The 23,239-nt window shown below is 39.4% G+C and overlaps 1 protein-coding gene across 1 annotated transcript; it reads right to left on the reverse strand.

Moving 5' to 3' along the window:
* Positions 1 to 5,171: 5,171 nt before the first annotated feature.
* Positions 5,172 to 23,139, reverse strand: nfascb (neurofascin homolog (chicken) b). Its single transcript, XM_023406268.2, has 29 exons — positions 23,076 to 23,139; positions 22,557 to 22,698; positions 19,668 to 19,823; positions 19,039 to 19,160; positions 18,834 to 18,939; positions 18,545 to 18,735; positions 17,740 to 17,862; positions 17,325 to 17,543; positions 16,137 to 16,248; positions 15,772 to 15,959; positions 15,553 to 15,684; positions 15,317 to 15,460; positions 14,957 to 15,068; positions 14,696 to 14,859; positions 14,467 to 14,614; positions 14,238 to 14,362; positions 14,052 to 14,153; positions 13,739 to 13,936; positions 13,413 to 13,483; positions 13,061 to 13,283; positions 12,206 to 12,321; positions 10,952 to 11,162; positions 10,695 to 10,817; positions 10,155 to 10,328; positions 9,928 to 10,059; positions 9,508 to 9,577; positions 6,752 to 6,763; positions 6,517 to 6,552; positions 5,172 to 6,318 (listed from the first exon to the last, which is right to left on the reverse strand). Exons 4-29 carry the CDS (start codon positions 19,112 to 19,114, stop codon positions 6,087 to 6,089), a joined length of 3,540 nt encoding a protein of 1,179 aa, XP_023262036.1. The 5' UTR covers positions 19,115 to 19,160; positions 19,668 to 19,823; positions 22,557 to 22,698; positions 23,076 to 23,139; the 3' UTR covers positions 5,172 to 6,086.
* Between the last annotated feature and the right edge of the window lie 100 nt (positions 23,140 to 23,239).

The raw sequence follows: 23,239 nt of genomic DNA on the forward strand, positions 1-23,239 counted from the left end.
GAGAGATGCCTTTTTGAGCTAAACTCTCTCTGTGCTCCCCCCCCAACACCACACCATTCAACTCACCTAAAACAAATAAACTCATCTAAACAGCCAGAGACACTACAAACCAATTCAAACAATACAAGCAAACAATACAGGCCACCTCACCTGGACTAACCGCATGGTCTCATTTCTTCCTTGCTTCTCCTAAGAGTCTGTCTATCCTAAGTGCTCCCCCTGCTGGGCCCCCAGCTATCATTACTTCTCATCCAAATCCACTGACTGGATCTTGCTGCCTCATCTGACATGTCCTTTACTAATTTCCTCACACTCTGTCCACTTGGTCCTAACTCCCTTACCAAAGATACAACAGACCTTGGTACAAATCCGCTACATCCTACTTCCACTGGACAAATCCTAACTTTCCATCCTTGCTGCTCTGCTTCTGCCCCTAACTCTACATACCTGAGCTTTTTCCTTTCATATGCTTCTTCAACTAAGGCCTCCCACGGAACAGTCAGCTCTATGAAATATACTTTCATTCTACTCCTAGACCACAAGACTATGTCAGGCCTTAGCTTTGTACTGGCTATTTCCTGGGGAACAACAAGCTTTCCTCCTAAATCTACCTGCATTTCCCAATCACAAGCACCCTCTAAGCTGCCTTGCCTCCTTGTTGTCTTACCAACTTTCTCTCCCTCTTGAACAAACTTGATTGCAACTCTCTTTATTTTAGGCCCTCGTAAATTTGCCTGCCTCCGTGACTCTTCAATTCCTGCATCTAAGCTTTTTAAAACCTGGTTATGTCGCCACGTATACCAGCCTTGCGACAGACTAACCTTACACCCTGACAGAATGTGCTTTAAAGTTGCAGTACCTGAACACAATGAACATAGTGGGTCTCCATTTACCCAGAGTTTTAGGTTCTGGGGAGTTGGCAATACATCATAAGTTGCCCCTATCAAAAATCTAATGCTACTTTCCTCCATACTCCACAGTTCTTTCCAGCTAAGCTTTTTCTTGTCTACACCTTCCCAATTCACCTACTGTCCCTGCTTAGCCTGGGCCACTGCCTTTGCACCCCTTAATATTTCCTCCTGTCTACGAACCTGCTCCACAACTAGCTTTCTCTTCTCCTTGGGACCTGCTCTACTCCACACCGGTTTGCTTGGGCCAAGCCCCAAGCCTCACCGGCCTATTTGGACATTACCCACAATCTCTGTATGCCTGAGCGTTGCTTCCGCCTCCTGCACTGCGATTCTTGGATTCCATTTTCTCCCCTTGATTGGGTTTGGAACCACCTTATTGACTACCACATCTTTACTCCCAGATAACAGGAGCTCTGTCCTAACCTTGGTACATTTAAACTCCTCCACTAGACTAGTTACTGGGAGCTGAAGTATGCCTTTCCCATACAGTGCCACCATGCTTAAACATCTAGGAACACCTAGCCACTTCCTAATGTAAGAGCTAACTAATCTTTCCATTTTTTCTGCAGCAGATAATGGAATCTCATAAACAGACAGTGGCCACATCAGCCTGGGAAATAACCCAAACTGCAGACACCACAGTTTCAACTTTCCTGGAAGCCCTGATTTATCTATTCTATCCAGTCCCTCAGCAACATCCTTCCGAAACTGCACTACCTGTTCTCCGTCATTCAAGTCTGCCTTGTACCACCTACCTAGACTCTTTACTGATTTTTCCCTAATTATTGGAATTTCCTCTTCGTCTATTACAAACTACTTATTGAGATACTTCTAGACTTACTAGGCTTGATTTTCATACTAGCCCACTTTAAGTTTTTATTAAGTCTCTCAAGTACTCTTTTCATACATGGCACCGTTGTAGTTATCAACGTCATGTCATCCATGTAGGCCCTAAATGGTGTAAGGCGCATCCCATCCTGCCGCCTCTCTCCACCTACAACCCACTTAGAAGCTCTAATGATTACCTCCATCGCCATTGTGAATGCCAATGGAGAAATCATGCACCCTGCCATAATGCCTATTTCTAGCCTCTGCCATCCTGTTGTAAAGCCTGCTGTGCTTAAGCATAGCCTAATATCTTGGAAATACAATTTTACTAAATTAACCACTACTCCAGGCACTCTAAAATAATCAAATGCCTCCCAAATGAGGCTATGTGGCACTGAACCAAACGCATTTGCTAAATCCAAAAATATGACATGCAAGTCTCTTTTCTCTGTCTTGGCTGCCTGAATCTGATGCCAAATCATGCAAGTGTGCTCTAAACAACCTGCGAAACCTGGTATTCCTGCTTTCTGTACTGCAGTATCTATTAAGCTATTCCTTTCTAAATAACTAGTTAATCTCCATGCGACTACACTAAAGAAGATCTTCCCCTCTACATTTAGGAGAGAGATCATTCGAAACTGACTCAGGTCTGAGGATTCCTTCTCCTTTGGAATAAAAACACCTCCTGCCCTACGCCATGCTCTGGGAATAACCTGTTTCTCCCAAACTATTCTTAATTGCCTCCACAAAAACTTTAGGATATCAGGTGCGCTTTTACAAACCTGGTAGGGGACTCCATTTGGCCCTGGGGCCGAAGAAGCCTTTGCACGCCTGACTACATCTGACATCCATTTCATGATCTATCTTTCCTACTGGAGGCATGTCAGGTGGAAGGCCTATTACTCTATTCTGCTCAAAATCTGAATACGTGATTCTTAGATATTTTTCTACTTCTAACTTTGTTGCCTTTAGCTGCCCTCCCTTTTCCTGGTTAAACAATCCTTTAACAAACTTGAAAGGGTCCCTATAAAACGCTGTCCTTACATACTCTTTATTCTTTCTCTTTTTCCTAAGATATTCAGCCCTTCTAAGTACTGCTAGTCTGCCTCTCAAATCTTCTTGGAACACATTGATTCCCCCCTCTCTTCCTCTGTTGCCCTTTTCCACTGCTTTCTTAATTGTCTTCTTTCCTTAACTAATTTCTCCATTTCCCTTTGCCGTCTAGACTTAACTAACTGTGCTCTTTCAACCCTCTTTCTGTCTTGCACCCCAAATCTTTCTGCACCATAGGTGTAAATTATATCCCCCATCTTCTCTAGTCTATCGCTTGCATTTCCTCCTAGTCTTCTTAAAATTGCTGACAAATCTCTATTGACTGACTCCCATTCTTTCTTGCTATTTGCCCTCGGTCATTTTACTCTAGTTTTCTGCTCCATATTTCTCTCTCTGACTGGCCTATTCACCTCAGTCTCAGCTGCTATTTTATTTAATCTGTGTTAGGCCAAAAGTCAGTGTATCTTGTGTAGGTAAATATCAGTAAGGTTAAATTGTAAATAGGCATTCTAAATGTATGGTGGTAGTGTTTAGGGTCCCTTTACTATGTTATGTTTTGGTAGAGACTGTGGGTAGTTATGCCAGGTGGGAAAGCAGGGTAGTGTGTCAGAGATTCATTTTCTAATGTTCCCAGAAATTTACTGTGGCACAGAGATAAGACGGCTGTGCTACTTTGGACTTTAGATAGACCTGACATATCTTCAGTGCATGTTCTGGGTCAGTGCCCTGCAAAAAAATGAATTGTCCTCTGCCAAACCTCAAGACAGACAGATGCATAAAAGCCTACGATTTGTCTCAGTATATATAGTATACTGCAGTAGGAACTAGACTTATTTTTTTACAAGCCTGGGAGCGCATTCATTCAGTGTTATATTTTACTGTCTTTTTGTGAGGTGATCATTTTGTGTTTCATGTCAGACTCATGTAAAAAATGTGCAATTAATTAAATGTAGAAAGTGTCCACAGAACTGTCCAGCAAAATCATCCAGATGAAGAGTTCCCCCAAATTTATCATCTTTTCTATCCTTTTAATCCTCTGGGATCATTTGGTAGGTCCTTACCCCCAGGTTTTCAGTTTTGATTTGTATCCTAGTGGTTTGGATGTCCAAGACTCTGGGTGACAACTGTAATCTTGGAAACAAAAATCTATTATGTACCCAACATGTACTAGAGATTTCATCATTTTTGCAAGGCAGGTAACAAAAACTAGTCGAATCATGAATACACTGCAGTATAGTATTTGGAAATTAAATCTCACATGTGCAAAAAAAAAAAAAAAAAGTTGACTCAACTGATCAGATTAAAAAAGACTCATCACCTGAGGTGATATTTGCCAAAACATAAAGTTTTAAGTTAGATTGCCACCTTCTGCTCATTCTAAGGTATTGTAAACAGCATGTGCTGAGTGTGCAGCTGCATTGAAATCAAAGATCCTGAATACGTTAATTATTTCTGTGATTTCTATGGTCTGCCTGTTATCAAAGCCAACCCACTCACTGCCTTAATGGCATAGGGCACCATTTGCTCATTGATCCAGTAGAGACTGCTTCCATGGAGGAAAATGCACATCTGTAGACATGGAAGAAAAGGATACTAAAAGAATCCTTAACAAGATTTGTGTTGTCTTAGTTTGAAACATTTCTCTATTTATGTTTCACTCATACCATTAAAACATGTTGTAAATTCAGGTTTGTAATGTTTAAACAATGTCTCAGTGTTGTTCTTGTGTTGGTCGCTCACTGACCTCTTAGTAGGACCAAAACCCAGCGTCACTGGTGCTGAGCGCAGGTGCTTTTTTGTGTCTCAGCAGCTTCTTTTTCAAGTGAGTAATTCCTAAAGGCAAGGACATACAGTATTTGAGGAAAATCACATGAGATTCATTGCCGTTATATATTCACCAATCACTAGGAACACCATACTTATATCTGGGTATTCTATTGTTGGGATTTTGTTTGACATAGTTGCATCATCACAATCATTTCCAAACTGACCTGGCTGAGCATTCTGAACCTCATCTTGTCTTCTGGTGGGCTTCTTCATGCTCCAGGATACTCCCAATCCAGGTCCAGCCCATTAAAACCATATAGACTTAAGACTCTGCATGATTATTTCCTCCCTTGGAGAGAAAAAAAATTGGCTTTCCAGTGTGCTCTGGCACCATTACACCTGTCTGGGAGGCTCTCTGTGTTTCCTTTTGGATAAAGCTTATGGTTAGGGCTCTCTTCTCCGTTGGCAGAAAAGAGAACAAGTATATTTTCCAGTCACTTGTAAATGGTTAAAAAAATAACTTTAAGATTTATATTCAAAGAATAATAAACCATTTCTGGTTACCCCCTTAAAATAAGAAAACAGAGCAGAAATTCAACATTCAGAATCATATCAAATATGGTAGAAATAAATATTTCTTCTTTATTTACATTAGGACATAACTGTGGTAACAGATATTTGATGTTAGGAGTTAAATAAACAAAAGCTGTTACATAAGGATTAATAATCTCTATCGCCATAGTGAGTGAGATGGGGAGACCAGTTCATAGAGAAATATGAGCAACTTCCTATTTACAGCTGGTTTATAGTTGTTTGATGATTTTCCAAATGGTTTGACCTCTTGCCTCCCATCAGGCCATAATTTGCAAACTTTCCATACAGATGAATCATCAGTCCCTGGAAATATTATATATTATCCTACACCCATCCCCAGCAACACTTTTATACATTAAAGGTACATGTTGCCAAGGGGAGGCAATTTAAATTCTGAGATTACATTGCGGCTCACCTGATGGTGAAAGTTTGACCCTTATTTCAGTCAATCAACATACAAAAGTAACACAAATCTCATTATTTAAATTAGCAGAATAAACTAAAGTAAGCTGTTATAACGGTAGTTAAGTGGGTCCTTGCATCTGCTTATCAACATGATAAACTGATCCACTTCTGTCTCTTCTGATGTGCAGCCAGTCTTTCTCCATAATTGAGTGTATGTGAAGGCATGTGTATAAACACAGTATTTTTATTTACAAAACAAAAGGTCAAGCTTCCTTTTTGTCAGATGCATGTCTCTAGAAACATTGTCCCACCATCCACCATTTTCTTCTTAAAATGCTGAAAGCTGTGTTGGTTGCAAGGACACAGAGGGTATAACAGCTCCAGTCTCCAGCTGTTCCCTCCTGCAGACAAACTGCAAGCACCGCAGGTTCCTCCAGGTTCTTAATTGAAGGTGGAGGGTACAAGCCGGGTAAAGTTACACGGCGAATAGTTGAGCTGAAGTCTGAAAGGACGTTTCAATTTTGATTTTTATGCCAGGGAGTAGATTGTGTTCATTGGCGAGTGAAGCTCAAGACTTCCACCAAAGTCCAGCTCCCTGACATCTCTCCTGGTTCCAGTGTACTGACCGATGAATGAGCCGTCCTCGTTGAATGGCATCTCTCCTCCTTCTCCGTAGTCCACCAGACTATCGTCACTGTCTGATCGCTTCATCATTGCTTCCAAAGACGGCTGACCTCTTTGAAGCCCTCTTTCCTCCTCCCTACAGAATAATGCAAAAAAAATTCAAACTTGATTTTTAATGTACATTTTGTCAGTGCTAGAAGGCAGAAAAGATGTTTAAAACTCAGCCTGTGAACTATGAAAATAAGTATACAAGTACAATGTCGATTTAATTCTTTCTTATGAATCAGGTTTAGTTGGCAGTGCTACAGTTACAATATACTGTACATGTACGTACCTTCGAGGGTATGGCAGAGTGGAGACACGTGCTATCCTAAAATAAGAAAAGATTGTTTGAGATCATTACATGAGAGGATGAATCACATTTCATTGATCATACATTCACAATATATTTTTAGCATTATCATTAATCAGCCAAATATGCTCTTTACAGCTCCAAAAATCTGGATCATTTGGACTGTACAGTTGAAATGTCAGTAGTGTCAATGTGTCAACATTTAGTCTTTTCATACCTTTCAAGAGACCTTGAGTGGTTCAGTGCGAAAAGAACAGGGTTGAGATTTTGGGGTGGAGGGCGGGTTTAGATAGAAAAGGGTAGAGTAAATACACACACATTCACGCACACGCACACACACACGCACACACAAAAAACAAAAACAAACAGAAATTAATATAAGTATTATCAAAGAGTTATCATAAATAACTGTAACTGGATTTGATTTGTGCCTTTGTAGTATCATGGTAAAATTTAATTAATGATTAAAGGTACCTTGTGGAGTTTATGACCATTGGTAGTACTATGGAGTGAAGTGGATCCCCATTTTGTTTGTATTCTGTACATGCAGGCATGTGAGGTGATAAACGATAAACTGATCACTAGTTGGTGGCAGCAATGCACATACACACATAGCAATGTGCAAACAAAGGCAAACGTGACTACTAACAATGCACGATTTATAATAGTCAAGAAAAAAATATCTGATTTGCAAATGTTTTATGAGGAAGGACATCTTTAAAGGTCTCAATTATACACTTTTGGTGAGAGACACTTAATTAGTGCCACGGGTGCTCAGCTCCGAGGCACTCCTCTACAGCTAGAATAGCTGAGAGGAGTGCCTCTCTGCATCTATTAATATTCTGTTTCGGGTTTATTATTCTTCCGCCAAATTCCCGCAGCTTTGAGAAAACCCCGGTAATATATACATCAAAACGTGCGTCTTGATCCCGAAAGGGGTGCTATGACTTTTGGTGTTAAAATTCCAATTTTTCCCAAATTTATTCCTAAAAAACTGGGAATAAATAATGCATTAGAAATGCATTGGAATTTTCTTTAGAAACCCACCTTTTTTCGACAAAATTGCACCTTTTTTCTGAGTCACCCAGCTCTCTCATACCTGCACGTAGAAATGTGATTCAAACTATAAAACGGAGGAAAACTTCTGCTCTCTCAAAAAGACAGGAACTGTTTTTACATAACATGTAAACTTTTCAAACTGTGAGCACTCAAAGGAGGAGTGCAAATCACTTTTTCTTCAAAGTTAGAGTGAAAGCGTCAGTTGGCTAGAGTGCGTGAAGCAGTAAAAAATAACCTTTATTTTTATTTTTAACTCGAGCTCGCGGCCAAACCGTAAAAAGGAGACAAATAATTCTTTCTGAAAATGTAGACATAGTTGTTGGGATTCATAAAATTTAACTTTGACAGGCAGGGTCTGCACAAAATTTAAAAGGGGGTGCCGAGTCCGGCAGCAATACCTGTCTCACTCTCATTGACACCTAATGTAATCGTCTTTTTTTTCAAAAGAATCTCACTCTGTCTTCGCACTGAGATTACTCACTCATTTTAAGGAATATCTGAATAAAATAGAGACTGTAGAAACTTATGGCTTCAGTGTCTGGCACGGTCTTTTCGGTTTATGAAAAGAAGTAACGGTTTTCTCATAATTTGCAGTTGTTTGAAGCCATGTAGAAGCCAAATTCTGGGCAGATTTTCACATTGCCATGGCAACAGCAGCTCCTGACCTGTGTGCGTGCATGCGTGCGTGCGCCTAGCAACCATGTTGGGTCTTAAATTACATTTAGTTAGGTCTTAAATATGTAAGTCCATTTACTGCTTCCTTCGTTGCTTTTTTTTTTGTTTTGTAAAAAGAGTGAATGAAGTTGTGACGGTCTCCGCTGAGACAGAGGAGAGGAGAAGCTACTAGCCCTCTCTCGCTGTCACTTCTAGTCGCGTTGCTCTCCTCCCCAGTAATGTTAAATTTAGCACAGAAAAAAACATAATAGTGATAATTTAAATAGTGGTTCATGGGATTTATTAACCCTCAGGGGTCCCTCTCTCCTTTTTTGGACATTTTCTTCACTTTTCTTTTTTGATTTGCTGATCATTTTGGCTGTGTTACAGCTGAAGGTATGGATTTCTGCAAGAAAGTGTCTTTTTTTACATATTTTTAAAATCTAATGTCAGTTACTGTTACAGGTCTATTATACACTGGTAACACATTTTGTACCCTCTGGGGTTCCTCGCGTCCAAAAAAGGACACACAAAGAAAATGCTATAAAATCATCATATATCAATATTTTTTTCTGCTTTTTTTTCATAAATCTCTTAAACCACTTCAGTTCTGCTCAAACCTACCAAATGATTATTAGTTTTCAGGATTTTAACCCTTTAAATGCCAGTTTGAAAACATGTTGCCTCTTGTTTTATTAAAAAAAACAACACAGAATATGAGATATTTCCCACATAATACATGGTGGAGGGATGTGACATTGTTTTTTATTGTCTTTTATATCAAGACATTTCTCAAAACCAGAGTATGATCAGGGTGACTTTTGAACACTGGAAATAAATCATGTTCTCATCCCGGCAGTAGCCCCCGTGGCACTCAAAATTTCCCTGGAATTTTCTAGTATAAACATAATGTTTGTTTTTAAAATAACTCCACAGAGCAGCTTTAATTCACCAAACAGAATGCTAATGCTAATGCACAGCTGCGAAGCAAATGGATGTAAAACCCATTGCTACTCTTTGTGTTAAGGGAAACAATGCCTTATTCAGTGTTGAGTATTATTACCATACCATTATATCATTACAAGTACATCATTGAACACACTTTGGAAACCTCAAATAGGATTTTGTAAATCAGTTTTTGGAAGATAGACATAGAAACTGACAACTTAAAAATAAAATCATGCTTTCAGATAGAATCAATGATATTTGTTGTGAGTGGGTTTTCTTAATTTTCCACCAGCTGTCAGCTCCAATACTTACCGATAATCAAATGATCCCTCTTGATCTTTGTCATCCACTGGCTCCAATGAAATGTCCTTTTTTTCTCGTACTGAAATTAAAACAAGCTAACTTGTTATAAGAGAAACAATGTGGTGATATTGGTGATCATTTTCAGTATCGATTAATCTGCCTCTTATTTTCTTGAGTAATCGTTCAAATCTCTTATTTTGTCTGACCAACAGTCAAAACCCTAAGTCTTACTATAATGTTAGGACAATTAAAAAAAGTAAACAGTAAACAGTTTACAGTACAATGTTACACCCGAGAAGCTGGAACCATAAAAACATCGACTTAAATGAATAGTCTATTATCAAAATAGTTTCAGATTAATTTCCATCAGTCGACTAATTTATTAATCAACTAATCTAATGCCACTGTAGTCAACAATCACCACTGTACCTGGGTATTTCCCCCCTCGGCTCCTCTTGATGAAGCAGACTACGAGAAGTATGAGCACAATGAGGGCCACAGCACACATTATCCCTATGAACCAGCCCTGAGTGGAGATGTCCACCTGGTCCTGAGCGTATACTGAGACACACACATAAATACCAAAGTCAACACTCAACTCTCCAAAATGTTTATTTTGTATAATGTGTTGATGCATGGAGCAAGTAGTACATTACTTTCAGTGGTATAGTGGGGTGACTCCTCCGTATGCCATTCCCCTCTCCCGACCCGAGTACGTGCTGCCACGGAGAATCTGTACCGAGTGTAGCGGTCGTATCGGCGGACTGAGAAGCTTGTTACATTTGGAGGGAACTCCTCAACTTGCAGCTCCTCTCCTCTGGTGGTATTCACTGTGGCAAGAGTAGAAATTTCAGTGAGTTAGGAGAACTCTTGATGCTGCTTGAGTGCACACAACTAAGCTATTAAGTAGCTCACCTACTCAGAAAGTGCCGTCATTGCCCTCTGGAGAACACACTTAAACAGTACTGCAGTCTTTGAGTGCGCTATTATGTACTACGGGTATGTGGTCTTGAGTGTCACATAAAAAACTTTGTCAGCTTTAATGAAATAAACCTCTTCCTTTTCTGTTATCAAAGCTTTAATGTGTCTCCAAGGTAAACTGCATATCACTACATTAGACTTTGAAAATGTAATCTATGAAGACAGAAACATGTCAAGATCTATATGACAATATTTCAGGTGTTGGGTTGGAGTACCTGTTTGGTACTTGAGAGAATACCCAGTGATGATACCGTTGGGTTCTGCTGGCAGGTCCCAGTCGACATAAATACTGTCCAGATGTCGCTGTTGGATCCTGAAGGATCTGGGAGCAGATGGTACTAGAGACAAAAATACATTATGAGATGATAAAAATAAGCTTTGAAAAGAAACATTTATGATTTGCTTGTGCTTGGAAGAGGACGCTGATATTAACTACAGTTCCTTTAGGTGTGAAATAACCAACTTTTCTTACCTCCTTCAGGTGTTGAGAAGTGTATATTATTACTGGGTGGTCCTTCATATCGATTGTTTGCCACCACTATGTACATCTTGTAGTTGCTGTAAGGTATGAGCCCAGTGAGGACCCCTGATGGCTCTGGACCATTGTTTTGAAATGCTTGAGACTTCATTCCTCTGTTGACTCTCAGCCACCTCAGCTGGCTGCTGTCCCTCCAGTAGTAAACCTGAGAAATGAGAAGCACCACACCCAGCATTTTAATTCTGCTGCACTCCCAAAAAGTATTGTATTGTTATTTTTGAAAAGTTTGAAATCCTGCACACTGGAAGTACTAAGTTTCAATGGTACAAGTCAAGGACCTTTGTCTGGGATCAGATCCACAACAACATCTTTATAGTAAAACCATAAGTCAGTCAAAAGCCAGTCAAAACAGCAGCCAAATCACAAACTCCTGAGCCAATTCTCAATAATTGATGATATATGTTAAATTCCATAGAATACAAAACAAACAAATAAAAGAGTTTATTGAGGTTAAGTGAATTTTGTAAACAAGAAAAGTATAAGGGGTTAGTGGAGGGCGATCAGACAACTACTCAGAGACTTGAGTAGTTGTAGTTATCTCAGTCACCTTAAAGAAAAAGAAATCATACTAAAGAATACTCTAAGAATGAAGACAAGGACAGTAGAATCAACTGACATAAAGGAAATATGAAACAAATAGTATAATACTATAAGGGAAAACTTCATGGAAATTATAATAATCAAATGTTACACTGTCCAATGTTTTTAGTAATGAAAACAAATGCAAACACATTAAAAACAACTGTTAGAGAAAATATAAAGTAAATAGCTTTGAAAAAAACAATACAGTTTAAAAGGCCATATATATATCTTGTATTTTCTATTCCAACAAATTGGACATATATTGTTGTGCATCTCATTTTGTCGATATTTTTATCATCTGATGGTGTGCTAATTGTTTCAGGTGTTTGAGATTTTGCTAGCCTTTTGATCAGTTGTTACGGCCTGTAGCTTTAGCATATCGATGCTCAGGTGTGAATCAACACTTTTAGCCCGACCGCAAACCAAGAACAGTTATTCCTACTTTGCACACTATCACACAAAGTGAAACTCACAAGTGCTTTGATTGTATCATCCAGAATCAGCAGGGGAATCTATAGTTTGTATTGTTTCTATTGTTGTCTATCAACATAAATACAAGCTATATTTAAAGTCCCTGATCCCATATTGAATTCACAATAGACATACCTTGTATTCCTTGAGTTCTCCCATAATAGAGCCGCGTGTCACTGAGTCCCAGTGCACAGTCACCTGAGTGCTCTCAATGTTGGACACTCTCAGATTCAGGGGTGCCGTTAAGGGACCTTTGGAAAACACAGATGACACAGTACTTTGTCTTTGCTATCAATGAACACAAAGAGAGGTGATGAGAAGGAAAACGTGTCCCCAAGATAAAACATACACTAAATACAAGAATATGAGTGTTTAGAACACACTGACCAGTTTACTCATCTGAAACCATTCATGATCTCCGGTGCATTAAGATTCAGATTAGAGCAGAACTGTAAACAGTACAGTGCGTGTACACCTTTGAATTGCTTCTTGTTAAAAACCACAGAATAACACAGATATAACGTCACATCCATACAAGGCAAAAAGAAAAAATATGCAGCTCAGACTTCATTCCATGAGCTGATGTTTTGGCAACAGTGTGCTTTCTTCAGAGCTTAAAGGGGTAAGTATGAAACATAGCTTCGAGTATGTTTGAAATATTCAGTATAAAATATATACTGTAATGAAATAATCAAAATATTTAAGAAGCCCTCTTAAATCATTCAAATCTGCAAAAGTATATATACAAAACTTTTGAAGGCAAACATCCCTGCATATCTTCTGATATGCAATTAGATATGCAGAAAAAGCTACATGATAATAGAAAAAACAATGATTCATATTATAGGAAGATGAGGCAGAAATCAATTAGTCAATACAATACAAAAAGTAATTGGATTAGATCTTAAACGGGAACTCAATTGATTTTACGCATCACAGTCATCACTCATCTCTATATTACAGTATAATGCAATGGATTTAGGTACTTACGGTCTTCCCCAGAGTAACCAATGACAACAGGAGACTCCGGGCCCAGCCCAAAGTCATTGACAGCTTGAACTTTGATCTCATAAGGAGTGAAAGTATCTGCATCATATATGTAGTATTTCAGCCATTTAGTGGTGGCGTTCTTCCACTCCTCTCGGGAATCTCTCCTTCTCCACCACACTAGATACTTCAGATGGGGCCCATTCCACTCTCTGTATGTCAGAGGCTGAAAGAAGGTTCACAGCAACCAGTATTGTTTGTTTTTATTGTGGTAGAAATTAAAATACTCAACAGAGAAAATTATCAAGATAAACGTGAAAGTATAACAGTTTCAAATGGGTTCATTCGTTATTACCTCCCAACTGATCTCCATGTTATTCCTCCACGTACCCACACCCTTTACGTTCTTTGGGATGACATCTGGAGCTGGGGAGAAAAACCAATGCAGTGGTAAGATCACTAAGATCACTATGCTCACCATGTCCGGGCTGTAGCTAAATATTTACACCCAGAAATGAGAGAGGTATCAATCTTCTCATCTAACTCAGCAAGAAAACAACTTAGCATGTTTTCCGATATGTCAAGTTGTTCTTTAAAAATGTGTTCCACACATTTTTCTTTGATAGTTTACAATTTATCGTCTCTGACAACAAACATGTATTTTTGGAACATCAAACCCACGTGCACCACTGGTCTGGAAGCGCATAGATGGACGACTGGGACGACTCAGTCCGATTTCATTTATAGCGATGACCCTGAACTCATAGTATGTGAAAGGTGAAAGATGCAGAATGACAGAGTTGAGGTTCCCTGGGTATGTTGATAGGTTTCTCCACTTCCCTGGCAACCAGTCATCATCATCATACTGCACTAAGTAATCTGTAACAGAGTAATAAATAAATTCTCTAAAAAATGCTGGTAAATAGCCCAAAACAATATTCCTCACAAGATGTTTTTATTTCATCTTGAGTTCATCTAGTTTTTCAGCACCTACCTGTAATGGGATTGTGGTTGCTGTTTCCAGGAACCCAACTGAGTCTTACACTACGTTCATATGGATCTGACAACTCCAAGTTAGTGGGAGGATCTGGACGGTCTACACACGGAAATATACAAACAATTAAAAAGCCTAACACATTGTATGGTGGATGAAATACCATTTATTTTAAACGTGTCATACCCATCACCATTAGGCGTGCTGAGGCAGATTTCTGGTCCAATTCACTCTTGATGACACAGGTATAATCGCCCTCATCGCCTGTGTTTACATTAGTGATGACCAGATTTGATTCATCTAGAGAAATTCTAAGGAACACAAGTGAGATTTGTTCACACTAACACAAATATGTATATACTGTATATATATTAGAGTCTATATTTCTATATAATTTATTTGAAAAAAAACCTACCTCCAGCCAAGAGTGAGCTGCTTTTTGTCTTTCATCCAGGTGGTTGTGACAGGAGTAGTGACATCTGCTTTTACCCCACACTCAAATCGCACGTCGGTTCCACGAATGACTTTCATACTTTGAGGTTTTGTGACAATTAATGTGGGCTCTGAGAAGGATGGGAATGTATTTGTGAAAAGTGTTATTGCTAACTCTTAAGTGTTATAGTATGAAACAGGGTAACCCTCACCTTTGACCTCTATTCGAACTTGAGTCTCGTCTCTTCCTGCGATGTTGCTGACTACACACAAGTAAGTTCCCTGGTCATCTATCTGTGTACGTTTGATCTCCAGAGTCCCATTACTGTGGGTCTTAAAACGATTTCCTTCAAGATTCCCTTGTCCATATCTGGACCTGTGTGAGCAGACCCATAAACATGTGCAGACACATACACTGTGAGCTGATGTCTGAGGTCACTCTTACTTTGAAGTGTCAAATTGCTTGTTCTTACCATCGCAGTTCAGGCACTGGAGAACCAAAATAGCGGCAGTCTAAGAAGGTACGACTGCCCTCTATTACCTTGATGAGTTCATTTCTGGGCCCAAGAATACGTGGTGTAGCATCTAGAGGAAAAGATAACAACTGCAAGATTATCTTTTATTACTGTACAACAGTCAAGCAGCTTTAACAGGTGTCATGACACTGACAATTTGAGTGTAGACTAAAAACTTGAAGAATGCTTAAATACCCCTAATTTATACATGGTGTTTTTTAATTGCCGATCATTTCAAATCTTCCACAACTCCATCTGTGTCATGTGAAAAACAATGTTTACACTGTAAATGTCATGAATGATAGAGTGGTAACTTACGTAGCACGTTGACAAAAGCATTGGCCAATAAGTACCCATACTGATTTGAAGCATTACACTGGTAGACAGCAGTGTTTGTAGCAGTCACACTGCGGAAGCTCAGCGTGTCTCCTGACACCTGTCTGTTAGGTTCAGGTGTAGCACCTGAAAAAACACAAGGAAGGAAAAATACAATGGTATTAATACCATTCAGATTTTATTTTCACAGCTTATGGGCATGATCTCTAAAAACTTACTTTCAATTGGTTCCCCGTTGATGAACCAGCTGACTGTGGGACGAGGAGCCCCATCAGAACGACATACCAAACGTCCATTTTCTTCAGGAGCCAAGAGCAAATCAGTGGGCTTCTCCAACCAGAATGGAGCCGCTTTTAAATACAAGTATAAGTAGTTGTTTAAAGGTTACTGTGCATTAAGAAAATAAAGTACTGAATGTTTCTGAACGTGCATCTCACCTTTGACCCTGACAGTTATTGTGTGCTCAATGTAGCTGATCTTATTGGTAGCAGTGCACACATATTCACCAGCATCATCAAAAGATGCCTTTGGGATTTGAATCATCTTGTTGAAATTCTTTACTTTCATACGTGGTGTCACTGTCAGGTCGTCACCATCCTTGGTCCAGGTAATATGAGGAGTCGGCCTTGATGATGAAAAACAAGGCTTTACACAGGATGACTTACATAAAATCAAATTGTAAATCATACTGAACAAGAAACATATAGACACATAACTCTTTGTCGCAGAATGTTAACAATAGCAATGAATATATAGTACCATATTTAAAAAAAAAAAAAAGGTTTGCAGTGTTCACACTCACACTCCTGCAGCAATACACTCCAGAAGAAGCTCCTCCCCTTGCAGGACCAGTATGGAGCTGGATGAGCCTGTGGGAGACAGCCAGGTGGGGGCAGCCTCAGCCACTGTTCGAGCTGGAGAGGAAACCAACCACAACACGCCAGTCACATACACCTCAAACAATAGCTAAACCTCTCAGACAACAGTGCTAGTTATCCTGTTAAGAACTGACGTGGACCACACACTCACCACAGTCAGTAAGTTTAGTAAGTCTCTTTAGGGTGTAGTCAGAATTAAAACAAATTGGTCCAATCTGTAAGCATAATCATTATAAAGGAGTTCAATTCAATTCAATTCAGTTCAATTTAATTCAATTCAATTCAATTCAATTCAATTCAATTTTATTTGTATTGTGCCAAATCATAACATCTCAAAGCACTGCAGGGTAAGGTCAAGACAGAGTTGTAGGAAGAAAGACATGTAAAATATGTTGATGTTAATGTTAGTTTGAAATTTAAATGTGCAAAAGTATATATATATATATATATATATATATGTTGTGTGTACCGTATATTTATATCATAAAACCTGTTGTCCTCCATTTAGGACTTTGTGATGCCATGCATGTATGCAAAGCTACATTTACATATTGCCAATAGAGTTTTCAGTTGGCTACATTTTTAATCAGATATGAATTATGAAAATGAAAACAGGGAAAACACATTGAACTAAATTGTTTCAATAAGTTTCCAGCAACATTTACTCATGAAAATACTGTATGGATTCAAATAAATTGAATATCTGCTAATGTGTCATCACCTTGAGAGCCTGTGTTTTCTTTTCCATTCACTCAACTTTTGCAACTACTACAGAGTAAGAATAGATGCACTTTCACCTGACCCTGACACCTGATCACAGGCCAAAAACACCTACTATAACTCAGGTCAACTCTCCAAACACAGAGCCGCACTATATGATTCACAACCTCATCTTGAACAATCCCAGCTTGAGTTATTTGTTTCTTTTACAGCCAGTGCATTTGATAATTTTCTGTTCTTGTAGGTTAAGCCAATGTCTGATATTTATCCACGTAGCATTCAGGTTATACAGTATATGTGCACTTGAAAATGTATCTCAAACTTGACCAAAAAGATCAGATAATGGCAAAAAAACTAGACATCAGGAACTGTGAACACATGATCATACTCACTTGTAAGCACTTTAACAACCACTGGCATCTTCTGCTGGATGACGTTCTTGTACGGGAAACGGGCATTACAGCAGTAGTCAGTGGTAGAGTCATTAAACAAAACATTAGAGAAGTATAAATCTCCATTCACTCCCATGGAAACCCTACGGTCCTGCCGCACAGCCTGCGTGGTGGGGAAAGCTGTCTGAATCGGCCAGTTGAAAGGTCTCGCATATGAGCCTGAGATGAAACACAGTGTTAAAAATACAGCAAGTTCATAGGTGAAACATTTCAATGGCTAGAATTCTTCAAAGCTTGTTTGGTAAACTGATCAATAAAACGCTTCCTTTTAAGGGTTATCTGCATTTGACCCTAGATTTAAATGATTCAGTTAACCTTTGTGGATCAGGAACTTTAACTCAAGAGAGACACTTACAGCTGGACATCCAGTAGGTTTCAGGTTTAGGTGGGCCAGGTGGAGGATCACAAGACAAGACCAGAGGCAAGCCAGCGCTGACCACCACAGGCTCCAGAATCTCCCTTGGCCACACAGGAGCTCCTACAAAAACACAGAATATTACAGGTCTCCACTGAGCAGCAAGGTTGAAGTTTGTTGTTTGATGACAGTGCATGTTAAATATGTGGGTCGCTAAAAACTCATGGTCCCTATTGTGTTTACTGATGTGGTTGCAAAAAAGCTAATCAACTCATCTTTTCTTTTAATATACACCATCCCACCGAACGGACATTTTGGCCACTGGTAACACCAGGTGAGTTTTGCTCTGTACCGGACTCACATGTTATACATTGTTTGAAATCTCTAAGTCTCCTGATTCAATCTGTGCAAAGCATTTAGGGTCCTCTTATCACTACAATAGCTGTTGACTCAGAAATGGTTCAGACTTGTTGCTATGGCTCCAAAGTGTTTTCCACACAAAAAGTACTTCTACCCTCATTTAATTAGCCAAGAATGAAAAAAAATGAAATGAAGAAAAACCTTGAATTTCTAGCATGTTTCTGCCTCTGTAACTTTGGTTCAATAGCTCTTCTATTCACTCTGACTCTATACTCTATACTATCCAGAAAATATTGTTGTTCTTGTTGTATTGTTGTGGACTCTTCATTTCAGAGTGATGCACATGGACTGAGTCACTGCCCACACTGAGGTCACTGTAAATCTCCTGTCACTGATGGATCCAAACAAACAGTGGATTCTTTAATAGTTTCAGTATTGAACTTACTGTACAGTCGTAGTCTGATCTTGTTGGAGTATGCAGACCCATACTCATTGGAGGCAATGCACTGATACTCTGCCTCATACTGTTCTGGCTTGTTCCAAGCATAGATGTCCAGCGTCCCTGAGCGCCTGCGCATTGATGCCTGAGGGTCACGTGCCACGTTGAAATACTTTCCATTTCGCCTCCATGAGAAACTTCATGATTGAGCAAAAAGTGTGAAGCAGGAGAGAAAAATCAGTGAAGTAATTTGCACATAATGATGTTGGCTTTAACAAAATGCATCAGCTCTTACATGGGATGAGGGTTTCCTTTCGCTTCACACTCAATGACCATAGTGTCTTTAGGGTCAACAATATGCTCCTTCATTGACTGTTTTATAATGGTTGGGGGTTGTCTGACTGCAGGCAGAGAAATAAATCAGCTTGGTATATCAGAAATGTATGTGCTTCAACAAAACATATCGCAACTTACAACAGAAAGTTAAGTCACTGACTCACTTTCCAGAGGGATGTCCAAAGCCCAAACACTCTGCCATAAAAGTAGCAGCAGCGCTGGTTCGACCAGTGTCCCCATCTTTACAGTTCATTTAATCCAGCAATACTTTTGGTCACCAGTTCTCCTGTTCTTAGAATAAATGATGAGAAAAACAAAGCATCTACAAAGCATTCATTTCAGGAAGTTAAAATCTAGCATGAGAAACCTTAGGAATTTACTGATGGTTCACAATACATTCACCTTGCAGCAGTAAACAACTTACTATTTAATTTAATTATTTAACATATACATTTGCATCACATTTTATAATGTTATCCAGTGTTTGTTTTGTTTTTTTGTGTTTTTTTATGAAAAACTGTCATCTAAAAATAATTATAGTTGTCAAGTAAATGTGGTGGAGTAAATCGTAAAAATTTTCCCTCTGAGAGAAAAACAGAGCAGAAGTATTAAGTGAAAATGCTCAAATAAAATCAGTTCAAAGTTGTACTTAATTACAATAATAGAATACTTAGTTTCTTTTCACCACTCACATCTCTACTATTTAGTTCACACTGAACAGATCCTTTTTATCACGTTATTGCTATAAATATGCAACAAACCATGAGTCACGATCAAAAGAAAAAGTACTTACCTTTGTCATGTACAGTCAAATCAGGGCTCTCTCCTCCCCATCCCTGTGACTTCCGCCGTGCATCGATAATTCCAATGACTTTTCTCCAGGAAATTATTCTTGTTTGTGCAGTATATCAATTAATGCCTCAGTCCTTCAAACATCAGGTCAAGAATCCTAGAGGAGTTCATACACTTCAGTAATAGAGTTTCTTTCTGTCACTGCCACTTACACTCTGCCCACCCATCTCATGAATAATGAATGAGCACCATACACCACCTACACCTCACCCACCACACTTCACTGTTCTGACCGAGCTCTCATAATTCTGAACAATCCATCTCCATCAAACACAGTCACAAAGTTCTTCAGCACAATAAACAAAACAGAAGTTCCAAGAATCACAGGGCCTTTTCATATGATTTTTTTTACACAGGGCATGTTTTTCTTGAGTCTGATTTTTTCTTAACAGCTGAATAATCTTTGCTTTGACCTGTTCCAGTGTGAGTTGAGAAATCAGTTTAGTACACTGGGTCGGGCCAAATGAAAGTACAAAACAACCCATATTCTGCACAATTTGCATTCCTGTTGGTTTTGATGACATCATAATGTGGGAAGAGAGGATGAAAGCAATGTTTGTTTCTCTCATATGAATTTTACATGTGGCAAATCTCAAGTCATGTGACTACAGTCCACTTGCCTTGACTAAAGATGGAAACATGTAAGCAATACATCTTCCAATACATCCTTCCTCCACACACACCCTGTATTTTAAATTCCTCCCATTTTTTCCCCCAAAATACCAATAATATATATTTTCTTTTACACTCAGCCATTCACATGCATATCCTCGGTCGAAGAAAAGGTCATTACCATTCAGCAGAAAAAATCCTACAGGGGGAAGGAGCAGTTCTCTTTCCTAGAAACAGTGCCAAGGACGCAGGAGAAGCTGTATTTGTGTTAGACAAAAGCCATCTCACGGCTGACGACAAAGTCCTGACCTGTGTAGGCTTTCAGGCATCCACACAGGGCTGCGTATACAGGCCAGCACTGACTGGGATAAACAATAGCTTGGCAGGGGGGAGGTAAGGGTAAAATGAGGTGGCATTGCTACCTACAGATGAAATTGAACTTGTAATTAAGATTTGTATGTACAAGTCTAATAATAAAGCTGATTAAAAAGTGAAAAGTTTGTATAAATGCATGACTGATCATTATTGAATTGATTTCTTTCCGTTTGCTTTGTAGCTGATGCTCTGTATCCTCCAGCCCTGATCCCCTCTGAATGTATGAAACACAACTAGTCATGCCCCACACAGAAAACAAAAGCAGAAGGGGTATGTTGAGCTTCTTGGCTCTCAGAATGGGTTTTTTTCTCCCCATGCATTGGACTGAAGCAGGCCTGGCAGTGAGCAGTGATCAGTGCCATGCACCAGATTGCACAGTGAAGAGGCAGAGAGGCGGACAGAGCCAGCTCATCGACGACAAGAAGTTCTCTATGCTTGCGGGTCTCCTTTGGCACGTGTGCCCAGGGCTCGGGTAATAGCAGATGGCATGTGGGAGGGAGTGTCCAACCACACAAGCTGCCTGTTCAGACTTAGAGCACCTATCATCTGCATCTTTGACGTCACTGCATCAGGGAGACCACAAGAAGACGCTGGAGAGAAACACTGTGCTACATTAAGTCATCACTGTGCAATCTAAACATCACTGTCTGACAAACGTAAGCACTGTGATTCTGACTTTATGGTGAGGTGACAGTAAACTACAGCAACATTTTCTCAAAAGCATTAGTCTACGGCCATTGCTGCTCTGTGAAACCGTATTTATCTACAGCAATGCTTTGAGCCACATGCTAACATCAGCATAACCAGTGGTAGAAGAACTACTCACATCCTTTACTTACGTAAAAGTAGCAATACCACAGTGTAGAAATAAAATCTGTCACAAGCAAAGTATGTGAATATTTATGTGAATCTTTTATTTTTTATTATTGGGTTAAAAGTATTGGTGCATTGATGTGTACATCATTTTGATGTTGTTGAAAAGGTGGAGCTCATTTTCTTACAAGAGCAATGATAGCAGGCTGATGTTTAGGAAGAATTATATAAACTATTTTCACCATTTTAGTTTAGCATGTTAACATGCTAACATTTGCTAAGTAGCACTAAGCTCAAAGTACAGCTGAGGCTGATGGGAGTGCCATTAGTTTTGAAGGTAATTGATTATAAACTGAAGTATTGCACAAATTGAAATTTCAACCCAGTGGTGACGTAAGATAAAATGTTGAGGGATCATTAGTTATTACAATTGATTCTGAGGAACATGAACTTCTGAACCAAGTTTAATGACATCTATCTAATAGCTGTTGAGAACTAATAGTGGCAGTAAAAGGAAAGGTCAGGGTATCACCAAAGTCTTTGGGATTTATCATCTGGGGAACATGAATGACTGTACAAAATTTCTTTGCAAGACATCAGAAATTTGTCTCAACCTGAGTGGTGGATTGACTGACAGACATCCCTACAGTTATACTTCTGGTGTGGCTAAGACTATAAAGACCCATGGATCTTTAGAATAAGTTAACATAAAATTATTCAAATCCAAGCCAGTCATCTCAATGGCAGGTGTGAGAGCTGAATAATATTGAGCTCACTCTCATACAAATCTGCTGATGTCGTCGTAGACCCGTCCCACCTCTCAACTCAGACTATGACATCATGAAGACCTTGACTTCCATTGATGCCTGTCTTTAACAAGAGCTGTAAGGACTTCAGCACTCCTTCACACAGTAAAACACTCTATGCAAAAGTGTTTTAGTGTCATAATACTGTGTACTTTTTTTTATCCAAAAACTAATCCCCAAAATTGGCTAAACAAAGTACACTTGGTGAACATTAGGATTCCTACCTTTGAGTGTTTTCACGGCTCCTTGGTCCCTCTTTCCCCTTGTTGCAGCAAAAGCTGGACTCCTGACTACTTTTGTCTCATCCAGTGCCAGGGTAGATTCACAGCAGCATCTCCAAACTGAGCTTCACCTTTCCAGCAGTATCTGTTTTAGGTGATATTTGTCAGTCCATCATCTTAAAGCAGGTGACAGACGAGATAACAGAGGTTCATGTGGTCAATCAGGCTGTCCCACGCCTGGGTCACACGCCTGGAAAACAGGGCCTGAGAGCCTAATATAATAAATCCATTGTGAAATCCACACATAAATATAACGTCATCTCCACTGTGACGAGAGAGTAAAGTGAAACAAAGCTAACATGTCATGCACAAGATGGTGGATTAGGTTTAGGTGTCATCAGGCAACTTTCTAGCAACAATCAACTACAGCTTTTTTGAGACATGAATTTTTTTTTTTTTTGTATATTTTCATTTGTGCTGTCGGATTTTCAGGATGTTAGATGTGGGGGGTGGGTTACTGACCTTGTATCTTCACGCTGGCTGGCACGAACGCACACTCTCTCTCACAAAGCTGTTTCTGTCTGGAACAAAGTCAGTCTATTGTGGACAGGGAGGGCACAGCTTCCAGACACATGGGGGGGATTTAACCCATCACATTCAAGTGACTGGATGGCTTCTCCTTCATT

The sequence above is a fragment of the Seriola lalandi genome, unplaced genomic scaffold (genome assembly GCF_002814215.2).
Source record: "Seriola lalandi dorsalis isolate HSWRI2012SDOR001 ecotype SW California unplaced genomic scaffold, Sedor1 jcf7180002054297, whole genome shotgun sequence".
NCBI classification, from domain to species: domain Eukaryota; kingdom Metazoa; phylum Chordata; class Actinopteri; order Carangiformes; family Carangidae; genus Seriola; species Seriola lalandi.

Excerpts from the sequence above, each read along its gene's own strand:
- nfascb (XM_023406268.2), bottom strand. The coding sequence starts at position 19,114 with ATGGGGACACTGGTCGAACCAGCGCTGCTGCTACTTTTATGGCAGAGT. Across the intron at positions 15,069-15,316 it reads TGCTTTTGTCAACGTGCTAC|ATGCTACACCACGTATTCTT; the intron begins GTAAGTTACCAC and ends CTTTTCCTCTAG. Across the intron at positions 13,284-13,412 it reads ACATGGAGATCAGTTGGGAG|CCTCTGACATACAGAGAGTG; the intron begins GTAATAACGAAT and ends ACCTTCTTTCAG.